We start from the raw sequence: 11,165 nt of genomic DNA, 5'->3' as shown, positions 1-11,165 counted from the left end.
GCTGTTAGCCATTTTTCAAGATGCATTGAATTAACAGACTGACACATCGCATTTTGACTCTGGTGCGTCCGAAACTGCCATGGTGGAAGATTATTTCGTTGATATGCCTTTGAGTATCTCTGTATCGGTGCAATCAGGTGAGGGATGTGGTGTTACCCCGCTCTAATTAGTGTATGATGCGCATAAGATTCGACAACGAACAGACTCAGGGTCATATTCTTATATAGGTATCTGCGACCAAGTTTTGATTATAACCGGGAAAGGACACGGCAGTGGATACCAAATGTATCGGTAGTTCCTACACTGTGAGGACCTGATCGCGACAGGTGCGCGACTACCCCACATGACACCAAGTTTCAACGGAGGCGGGGCGGGGCAGATGGCCGGTGGAGACTTTGCCGGAAATTCTGATTCGTATATTTGGTCGTGGAGGTGCGGGTCTGTGACATAGTGCAGAGCAGTATTTTAGGCTTTGTCAAGGCTTTGTCAGATATACATAACAGAGACGGGGCGGTCGAGGCTGACGACGATCTTACAAAATCACTATATGCTACATATTTAATCCATGTCTGCCCCTCTGAAAACAAGTATAATGCGAGAGAAATGCATGTGGCAATCAGAACGTCGACATTGCTTGCCCTTCTTGCTTATGCGCAGAGAAGATACATTCTAGCAAGGGAGAAATATCTTATTTATTATCTTAGTCATCTCATATACGGCCGTACGAAGGGGAAACCCAATCCAACCTCAGTCGCCTCCGTAGGCATGTCTAAACTTTGGTTCATCGAGAAAAGGTTGAGCCGGAAATTGCCCATGTCGTAAGCAGCACATGAAGCTAGTGCAATAAAAAGTCATGATTGTAAGTTCAGTCCAATGACTGGCCTTGACAAGCCCCAAAGCTATATAAGGTTCAAGACATGCTGGGTAGCATGCTTCTCAAGCTTGCGTAACCTCAATGTGTTATCCTCTCAAGAGAGCAAGACGTGCGATATCTAGGTTGCCGTCCAAATCCTTGTACCGGACGAGGCCATGCAATAGGGTCTAGAAATCTGATAGGAACTCTCAAGGGAGTGCAAAGATGATGTACATATGTAAGTGTCGAACGATTCGAGGGCAAGGCAATATGTTAGAGTTAGTGACTGATCAAGTGAAGTTTAAAAGCAACAGGTCCTTCTGTTGAAGTTTGTGTCCTCATGTGCGGGTTTGCCACGAGCATAGCTTACGGAGTGGCTACGGGTCTCTTTGTCCGCATCACAGTCAGACTGACGCTTGGCCTCGCAGTAGGTCACATCCAACATACTTGTGTCATAATCATTTCCATGAGAAACTGGGGTATAATGCAAAAAGAGAAGGGGAAGAAGGAAGAGTGAGCAGCGCACAGGGCCGGGTTCGATATCTGTGTGGCTGCAGAGATGGATCACGGGTTGAGAGAGACTAGTAGTCGTCGTCATCGAATTGGGAGGGCTGCAACTTGTCCAAGTACTTGGTCACTTGGGTGAGTCTCAGGTTGATGCTGGAAAGAAGTGGAGCCTGCACTTTAGCGCCGTTTGCTGCAGCCTGCTCGAAGCAAGCGTGGGCTTCCTTGAGCTCTCTGCGAGCATTGGACAAACGCTGGATTCTGTTTGAAACGGGCATGTTGCTGCTTGCGCTGATTCGTGCAGGAAATTCAGCATCCCAGTCTTCGTCGACGTCGAGTGTCCCGAGTGCAAGGTCGCTGATCCACAGGGCAACGTTGGCACGCAGTTGGAGAAGATTGGCCTGTCTGTCAAAGGGCGGTGATGAAATGACTTGGTCAAGACGCTCAGCAATCTCGATAGCCTGGGCCAGCTCGTCTGTACGGATTGCCTCTTCCTTTGCGCCAGAGTCATCCGGCCTTCCGGAAGCAGCACTGTCAACTGACATGCTCCTCGACGTTACGGATCGGTTGGCGAGTTCGTCCTGCAGCTGCATCTTTGCACGCTTGCTCTTTTCGCGTACCTCGTAGATCCACAACGAGAACATGGGTGGATAGAAGATGCGCTCGTCGACGGCATATGGCTGGGTTTTCCGGGTTGGGTGCTGGACGATGAGGCGCTCGTAGTAATTTCGAGCCAGTTCGAAACCCTCTGGGGAGAAAAGGCTAGTTTGATGAGCAGGCTGGGGTGTGTCGTGGGAGTCTGGGCGTGGCGTTTGCGGGTTGCGTCGAAGAAGAATCTCGGCGCCGACACCCCATCGGCCATGGTTGCGAGGGTCGACGTGGGTTCCACCGGCAACTTGGGTGCGCAAGATCATGCCCCAGGCCCGACTGGCGCGGTCATAGTCACCCTTGAGCAGACACGAATGCATTAATGTGGAGAGGTTGTCGAGATGGGACCTTTTGAGGCCATCGTGGGGGTCGTGGGCCAGCGGGTGCGTGGGAGCGGGGTCGACAGCGTATAGATGGACAGGTGGGCTGGCCATTTGCTGTTGGATTCTAGTGGACCCATGGGGCTTTTTGAGAGTGCTGGCAGGCGCATGGGGGAAGGGTGGTGGAGGCACGTCGTGTGCGCGGTCGGGCAATAGGCCTGCGACACGCAGCTGGGCTTTTTCCGGGGCGGGCGAGACGGCGGTGGACGATTGGCCTGTGGTGCGTGGATGTGCTTGCGGGAAGGGTGCTGGTGCTGGTGTGGATGGTGCTTCTTCGTCCTGGCCGTGAAAAAGGTCGGAATCAGAGTCGGAGCTGGCGCGGGCGGACGAGTCGGCGGGGTTCCTTTTGGAGGGTGCTTTTGCGGGTCTTTGGCAATGGACAGCGCGCAGGGAGACGGGCACGGTGTGCTGGTCGCGCAGGTGGGTGGTGAAGTACATATTGCATGGGTGTCTGTGGTGGTGGTGTTTGTGTGGCGGTGGTGGTGGTGGTGGTGGTGGTGCCAGGCGGGCGGCGACCGAGGCGGCGGGCGTAGGCGCGGACCCCCTGCCCGGCGACACTGCAGCCAGGTGTGGTGTAGCACTCTACTAGCAGCAGTCGGGTACGTGGACGCGGACGAGGCGGTGAGAGTGGGAGCAGGATACGACAGGACAGGACCAGGAGATTGTCGTTTCTTAGCAGCGTCAAGCTGTCGCGACCTGTTTCATGGCTGGCCCGCCCGGGCAGAGGCAGGCCTGGCGGATGGCCGCTAAGCTTCTTTCGGCATAGCCGGTCCTGGGGCTGCGCTGCGCCATACGACGGTGGCCGGTGGCCGGCCTGGCTGGACTGTCCGCCGGTCGGCGTGTCTGTCTGTCTGTCTGTTCGATCATCGTGACTGTCTGCCTGCCTCTCCGTCTGTCTGTCTGTCTGTCTGCGAAGGCCACCCTCCCCCATCTTCCCCCCCGCCCGATGCCCTCGCACAATGGGCCAGGCACACTCCAGAGGCGCGACTGACGCCCCAAACCGGTCCAGACGACGCCCGCGCTCGTGGGCGCCTGGCCTGCTTGCCTCGTCCTCGCCCTCGCTGCCGCCCGTCACCGACTTGGACACGACCACCACCATCCGCCCCAACGACCGCTCAAGAGCCCCCTCACCACCACCCCCGCCAGCTTCCTCCCATGCACGCTTCTCCCGCCGCCTGTCCTCCCACCTGGGCTGGCTCGATGCCCGCAACGAGCCCCCGCCAACGCACCGCGAGCCCCCGCCCTCCCGCTCGCGCTCGCGCTTGCATAGAGCGCGCTCCTCGCTCAGCTCCATGACGGGCCTGCTGCATGCCCGTCCTTCACTGCGCACTCGTGACACCGAGCCTGTCTTGCCATCCATATCCCCAGACGCTCCCTCGCGCTCCTCGCCCTCCCGTCCAGCCCTCCCGCACGCCGCCACCGACCGAGGGCTGGTCCTTCCACGTGTACAGGTCCCAGACCTGGGTTTGGACTTTGACCAGCTGCTCCGCTCAAACTCGCCCATCGACCGACCAGATGCCCACCGCCAGCGCCCGTTGGCTCCTCTGAGTCCACTGCGGCGCGACGGACGCACCCTCGGCATCATTCCCTCGCAGCGCCGCATACGCAACATGATCGGCCACCAGCGCAGGAGACGCTCGCTCTGGCAGGAGGGCGAGACCATGGACAATGCCCAGCAGTTGCGCCAGGGCGAGGATCAGGCAGACGTGCTGTCCAGGCTGCTCTCACTCGCCGCAGCCGCCACCGCAGCCTCGCTCGTGGGTGACGATAACCAGGCTGCCACTCGAGACGGCACTTTTGATACGTTTCTACAGTCGCTTCAAAACGGCAGCATAGCATCGGCATTGCGGGGCAATGAAGATGGTGCAGCTGGTGACACTCCTGGCGCAGGACAGGCGCCGCTCAACTTCTTCCGCATGTTTCGCTTTGGCACGGCTACTGATAGCACAAGAAGTGACAACGACGGGAGCCATGGCAGCGGTTCTGCAAATGGTGCATCGGAAGGCGAAGAAGAAGGTGAAGGCAGAATGGTGCCTATAATTATTGTAGGCATCAGGTCTATACAGCCAGGCAGCGGCACAGGACAAGATGACGCCAGCATACCGCCCTTTCTCGATGCCCTCTCCAGCTTTCCCACACCTCCTACCTCTCCAGGTGACGCAAACATCCTGCAGCCACCACAAAACGGCACTCGCTTCAGCCACCGCCGCCGGGCATCCATGGGCGGCTTCAACTTTCCCTCGAATCACGACGGTCCAAGGCACCACCGCGGAAATGCTCAAGAGCGCCCTCGCCCTTGGTCATCGCTCACAGACTCACCCCCGGGACCTCAACCTCCTCCATCGACACCAGCTACCACCATGAATCTGTCCGCCGGCCCCTCGGGCGCCACCACGCCAAATACGTCTACCTCGCCTCCATCGCCCATCCTCCAGTCAGCCACGCCATCTCGGCGAAACAGCTTTGTTCCAAGAGGTGCCGGATCCACTCTAGAGCCGACCGAAGAAGAACCGCAAACACAGCCGCGCAATGCACGACCCCGTCGCCTGAGCGAATCCGACTTTACACGATACGGATCTGGAGCGCCGCGGAGGAGAGGAGTGGTGGAGCCGGACAATAACCCCGGCGAGGGGTCACGGAGTTGGATCATCTATGTGCTGGGTGGCAGCTACCCGGAAAATCACCCCATCCTCACAACGCCCAGTCTATTCACCGACTCTCCGACGTACGAGGACATGATGCTCCTCTCATCAATACTAGGACCGGCAAAACCGCCTGTTGCAAGTGAGGAGGATGTGGCTTCGGCACCCGGGTTGCTCAGGATCCGGGCGAATGGCAACGTGCTGGTAGCCGAGGCAGTCGAGGGCGAGGAGACGATTGATCTCGTGCCTGGAGCGCGCTGTCTAGTGTGCCTGTGCGACTTTGAAGCGGATGAAGAGGCACGCAAGCTCATCAAGTGCGAACACATGTTTCACAAGATCTGCATTGACCAGGTATGTCTGATTTGGATGTCCCTTTGAATGTCTGGGGATAGAAGATGACTAATGTGTTATATAGTGGCTGACTACAGGACGCAACTCGTGTCCGCTATGTCGCGGCGAGGGAGTCCACGAGACGGGCAAGGAGAGCGATGTCGAGCCTAGTGCTACTCCTTCCTCTCCTCCCTCTCCTCCACCGTCGTTACCGCAAGCAACTGCATGATGGGCTAAAGATTTATTTCGTCTAGAGGACAACTTGCCCGAAATTGTGCTCCTTCTTTCTCTTCATGATATACACATAGAGAGAGGGAGGGAGTGCACGATTGCTCAGATTCTTGATATATACCCCCTTTTTTTTTATTTTCCGTCTCTCCTTTTCTCATCGCTCTATCTCTATCTATCTCCGTCTGTTTCTTCCCTATCCTGTTAAACGGGGCATTGTCTCTATTTTCTCCAACATCTATATTCGGTCACGGATGTGGGGGTTGGATGGGATGTGAGACGTGAATTTTCTTTTTTTCTATCCACTTGCAAATTTTTCCTGTCAGGGTTTCATATACGTTGGGAGTGTCATCTCTTTTCTTTTCTTTTTCCCTCTTTTCCCTTTTCGTCATCCTGACATATACGGACAAAGTGGAGTGAATGGAGTCTCTCTAGCTGTTTTTGCATGCGAGTTTTCAGAAAAATCTCGATTGTTGTTTATTTTGAACTGGCATTTTCTGGTATCATGGATGGGGCGTGGCATCTAACTGTATGGTCAAAGGGGAAATATATGGCGTGTATGTATGTAAGCTTTTTTATCATCTCTCTTTTTTGGATTGTCTTTTCATGGAAATGGATAAGGAGGCGCGGTGGTAGTGGTGGAGGGAGAGAGAAGAGAGAGGAACAGTGTTGGGAGTGTTGGGGGGGGAGACATTTTCAAGCATGTGAAACGAATTTCCTTGCAAAGTTTCTGGTTTGCACCTTTAACGAAGCAACGGCCGGAGGGAGTGCTAGTAGCGAAGAGAAATGTCGAAAAAGTCCAGTACGGAAAGGATTCGAAAGCAGTGTGTTGGAAGGAGGTGATGTGTTGTTGTTGTTGTTGTTGTTGCTGTTGTTTTGGTCCCATAGTTAATGACTAGACTTGCCTATTGTGTCGTACCATTCTATCTGCCCTCTTACCTTCCTGTCTCTTCACTCTTTACTACCTCCTGTATCAAACTCTCACAGCCCATACTTTTTTCCCTTACGATATTAAACAACACACTCCAACCACTAGTCCCGTACTTGACCTTAAATCCACCTTAGCCTCCCCCCCAAATCCCCCCTTCGCCTAAAAGAAAAGCTAAAGTAAATACTACGGACTACACATTCGTCCGTTCCGTCCATTTTACTCCTCTTTTTTTTTCTTTATTAAACACACACACCCGTCCATTTAGCCTCGCCTTTTCTCCATGTCCCGATTTCCGACTTCCGACCTTCAATCTCCGCGGAACACATATGCACACGTGGACTTTGTATTGCGCATTTGGGAATCGTAGTCTAAAAGGGTAGCAAAAGTCATGATTTGAGATGAAGGGGGGGGGATTCGTCGAGGAAAAAAAAGGGGAAATAATGGGGATGAACGATGCCGTTGATGATGCTGGTGCTGGCAATCGAGGTGTGCTCTACTATGTACACGGTGCAGGGAACGGCCGGGGGGGGCATGACGTGGGGTTTTTGGTTTGGTGGGGTTGGGGGTTATTGGTGATCGGGGGCAAGGCATGGAGCAGGGAGAGAGAGATCGGAAAGCGCAAGTTCTGCGTTGACTTGCTGGATTTTTTTTTTGCACCAACCAAGGCGCGGCTGTATGTGTAGATTGGACTAGGGGAGGCATATCGGTGTGAAGTTTGTAGTGGGTGATATTAAAGCTGATGGGGAGTATAGTGGCTATAATATGGCCTAAGGCAGTGAAAGGTCCTTTTTTGGGGCGATTTGGCTTGGCTTTGTGCACTGGAGTTGTGCAGCTGGATGGGGCTTTGCTTGCACTTGTCGTGTCCTGCCCTGTCCTGCGTGCCTGTCCTGCGTGCCTGTCCTGCGTGCCTGTCCTGCGTGCGTGCCTGATAATGTATAATGGTGAGTATATTACAATATCAGAGCCCTCATTCGCTGATCGGGTCTACTTGCGGCTTTTTTACTTACCCTTCGACTTGGACCATGTTCTCTTTTTTTGGGCCCTGGTTTCTTGGCAAAAAGAGACAGGGCCTGTGTCGGTATAACGAAAGATACGTATACGAGTACGGTTTGCTTGGTTCAGGGCTAGTGGGAAAGCTTGAAGTCTAATCTCCACCTTTTGGGATGATATTGACATAGCAATTCTATAAATCTAAACTAGTATAGTATATTCACATTTCATATATGTAAATATATCTATCGGTACTACCAAAGGCACCGTCAGGACAGGTTGGGGCCGTGTCGGAAATTGCAAAAGGCTGGTTTGGGAAACAAGGACGTCAACAGAGGAGGGGGGGGCCGAATCCCATTGTCAATAGCAAAGGATTTTATGGCGAGGTTCCAAGAAGTGTACCCTCTGGATGGCAAGCAGCAGCAGACAGGAAAAAAAAGGGCCTGGCCCTGGAGAGCCGCCATGTGGACTTTTTGGTCAGGGCTCTGGCCAGTCAGTTAGTTTGTTCGCAGAGACGGTCCGCGGGCGGCGACTTGGGTGAGTGAGACAAAGTGGAGAAGGGTCGATAGTGGCCATGGCACGGCAGATGGAATATGACGTTTGGTGCCCTGGGCAGCAGACATGTGATGGGCAGATGATGGTGTGCAGGACGACAGAAGGGGTCCTGCAGGAGACCCCAAAGGCCGGATGGTATTGTTTTTTCTCGGTGGCCAAGTTGCTTGTTTGTAGACCGGTGTAGGGAAGAGTGTGTGTGTGAAGTTGTGGGTGGTGCAGGTCCAAGCGCTTGGAGAGAGGGAAGGCACGATGGGCAAGAAGGGCTGACCCTGTCGACGACACGTGGGGCTGACTGAGTGTGCCGTAGCCGCGGAATTGGAGTGTTCCGACTTGTAACTAACTAACTAACTAATAACCAACTATTCCATCCATCACACACCATTCACTCATTTACACTATGACATGCTCTCACACACACCGACACTGACGCGCTTCATGTGGCGACGCCATGCGCCCGCCTCTTGTGCCGCAGCAACCAGCACCATCAGCACCAGTCGCAGCAGGCTTCCAGGCTGGACCGGCCGGCCGCTCGGTCGCTGGGGTCATGCAAGATGGGCACCATCAGCACAGGGTGCTTGTCGAGCCCGTCAGACGCTGCACACTGACTGCATGCTGCAAATGACAATGCCGTGTCCATGATGCGTGGCGCACGGCACTCGACCACTCAGGGGGCAGCCGGAGCGGCCATTGCGGCATCCGCTGCCCCCGCCGCTTCGGGCCTAGCGCGTCAACGTGACATTGGACGTCTGCTCTCTCTTCAGTGTGTCGCTCTTTGTCCTTTGTTGGTAATCAGCCAGACCAGGCCCATGACGATATCTCTCACCCTAGCCTCCCCATGGTCTGACGACACTAACGAAGTATACTCGACGACCGATATACTCTATTCACGCTGCTCGCTGCTCCAGAGATTCTACTCGACTCGGCCCTGGCCTGCCGTGCAAATTGCACTAGCCGGACCAGAGTGGGCAATTCGGAATCCTCCTCATCATGCCACTTGCCTCCCGCCGCATGCCTACATACAGGTACATATGTACCTAGTTACTACGACTCTTCTATACAAGTACACATACACACATACCAAGTCTCCCAAGCTGCACCACTTGCCAGTCTGACGGCCGTCACGGGACTGGGCTCCGGGCTAGAGTTCACGGCCATGTAAGCATGTATGTAATCATCATGTATGTACAGTATGTGGCAGGAAAAGCGCTGCGAGTGGCCAGTCGTTGGCAGTGCTGCCACCTTCTCGAAGCAGCCCTCCTTCTCCCGCCCGCGCGCGCGCCCTGGTTGAGTCAGGCCCGGTGGCTCCAATATCCACCCGTCTTTTTATAACCACGCACATTGATGAGGCTTGAAAGTCTAAAGCCCGTCCGCCGGGCAATTGCTCTGCACTGCATCGGCCCAATCCCCACTTCAGGCCAGCAGTGGGGGGGTCCACGCCAAAGGAAAAAGGGCCCATAGCATGCATTCCTCAGTAACCACTTACTTTACCTCCATGTACCATGCCTGTCCATACCCAACCACAGCCTTACCTACTAGTATACATACGGTCTATACGTACATATGTACATACATGTCTGCATTGGCATCTTGACCTACATACATACCCAGTCCATGTCCATCCACCCAGCATCCATCCACACGCACTGTGACGACGACCTCGACCTGCAGCACGCGTCGCAATCGCCGCGACGCCACTCACCCACGGCTGACTTGAGCAACGGATGGCATGGGGAGGGGGCAGCTGGGAGAGGGGGGCCCTTTTGGTGCGGGCCCCACCATGCCGCCCTCACCACGCTGATGGTGGGATTGGGACTTGGGGCTGGCGCATATCATGTCCGCCTTGGTGCTGTGTCGTGCCCTTGGCTCGATCCGTCTGCTGCAAAGGCGATCCTCGACCCTCCTTGGATTTGCAATTGCTCCATAGCACGCTCCATGGCTCCATGGCTTGATTACCCACGCCGCCCACCGCCCCGCCCACACTCCCTCCTCTAGCAGCAGCCAGCAGCCGTCACAGCAGCCGCGCGCTGCACGCCTAACAAAAAAATATGCCCTGCTCTAGCCGTAGTCCATAGGCTGACAGGCGGGGATCAGCGTCGGGGATGTGTCAAAATGGGCCGCATCTGATGAACTGTACTTAGATGCTCTCTCGTACATGGGCCTACTTATTGCTCGGAGCGGGCAGACCCCTTGGCCGCTCCGCCGCTGGTTGCCCTGCTCTTCGATACCCTCCCCTGCCCTTCCCCCTCCCCCCCAGACTTGAGGTGGCTGCTGTCGGTGGGTGGACCTGTTCGCACGGCCTGGGACTGGCCCAGAGCGATCAGTCCTGGGATTCCAGTACTGCGCGGAAAGCGGAAGCGTTTGCGTGCACGGCCCACAGCGGCCTGGAGACAGCGCAGTGGGCTTGGAGCTTGCTTTTTCCTCTTCACTGCACCCCGGCTTCTCAGATGCGGACGTTTGATGAACCTCAGACTATCCCTTCCTGGACATACACCATTGCTTCTTCCCAGGACTAGACACACGCCTCTGCTCTCGCTCGGGCCGGCTCTCTCGTCTGCCTGTCTTCCTCTGTCCACCGACCTCGCCCTCTTTGCTCTAGCTCCGACCTCTCTCTGTCTCTTTTTCCCAATCTCTCATACCATCTTTCTCAGTTTTATCGCTCTTGCACAACCTTGAAGTTGCGCACCCCCTGCTGTGCTTCCTCTCTACCAATACTCATCACTTCCTCCCCCTGTTTATCTGCCCCCCACCACCACCACCATCCCCTCGCCGGCCCCCCCTTTTCTGCTCCTAGATCGGTACTGCATATGCCTCCATCGCCAGCTTTTTCTGGTGTCGCGCAGTCTACCTGGTCCCGTGTGTGGCCATCACTCAGGGTTACCGGAGACGTAGTTGAACCGCCTGTCCTAGCTGCTAGCTGGGGGCCTGTACCCGCGCGCCCAAACCAGCCTGCATTAGACTAACCCACGGCTCCGGCAAGCTTGCTCCTACTTCTATATCCTTTCACTTTCCCGTACCTGACGCCCGAGCCATTGTCACACCCGTTGACACGGCGATCGACCTCGGACCCTTGCACCTGAATGACGTTGGTCCTCTTCCTGCAACCA

The 11,165-nt window shown here is 55.2% G+C and overlaps 2 protein-coding genes across 2 annotated transcripts; one reads left to right on the top strand and one right to left on the bottom strand.

Annotated features, from left to right (window-relative positions):
- Positions 1–1,434: 1,434 nt before the first annotated feature.
- COCVIDRAFT_18253 (hypothetical protein) lies at positions 1,435–2,823 on the bottom strand (the record flags this gene model as incomplete). The annotated part of the gene is made up of 1 exon (XM_014698443.1): positions 1,435–2,823. The coding sequence occupies one exon, from the start codon at positions 2,821–2,823 to the stop codon at positions 1,435–1,437; it is 1,389 nt and encodes a 462-aa protein (XP_014553929.1).
- Positions 2,824–3,677: 854 nt separating this feature from the next.
- On the top strand, positions 3,678–5,586 carry COCVIDRAFT_40099 (hypothetical protein; the record flags this gene model as incomplete). The annotated part of the gene is made up of 2 exons (XM_014698479.1): positions 3,678–5,378; positions 5,443–5,586. 2 exons carry the CDS (start codon positions 3,678–3,680, stop codon positions 5,584–5,586), a joined length of 1,845 nt encoding a protein of 614 aa, XP_014553965.1.
- Positions 5,587–11,165: the final 5,579 nt, after the last annotated feature.

This window comes from Bipolaris victoriae (genome assembly GCF_000527765.1).
Source record: "Bipolaris victoriae FI3 unplaced genomic scaffold scaffold_77, whole genome shotgun sequence".
Classification (NCBI taxonomy): Eukaryota; Fungi; Ascomycota; class Dothideomycetes; order Pleosporales; family Pleosporaceae; genus Bipolaris; species Bipolaris victoriae.
The sequence above is the reverse complement of the archived record's forward strand: the minus strand, read 5'-3'. Positions and strand labels throughout refer to the sequence as shown.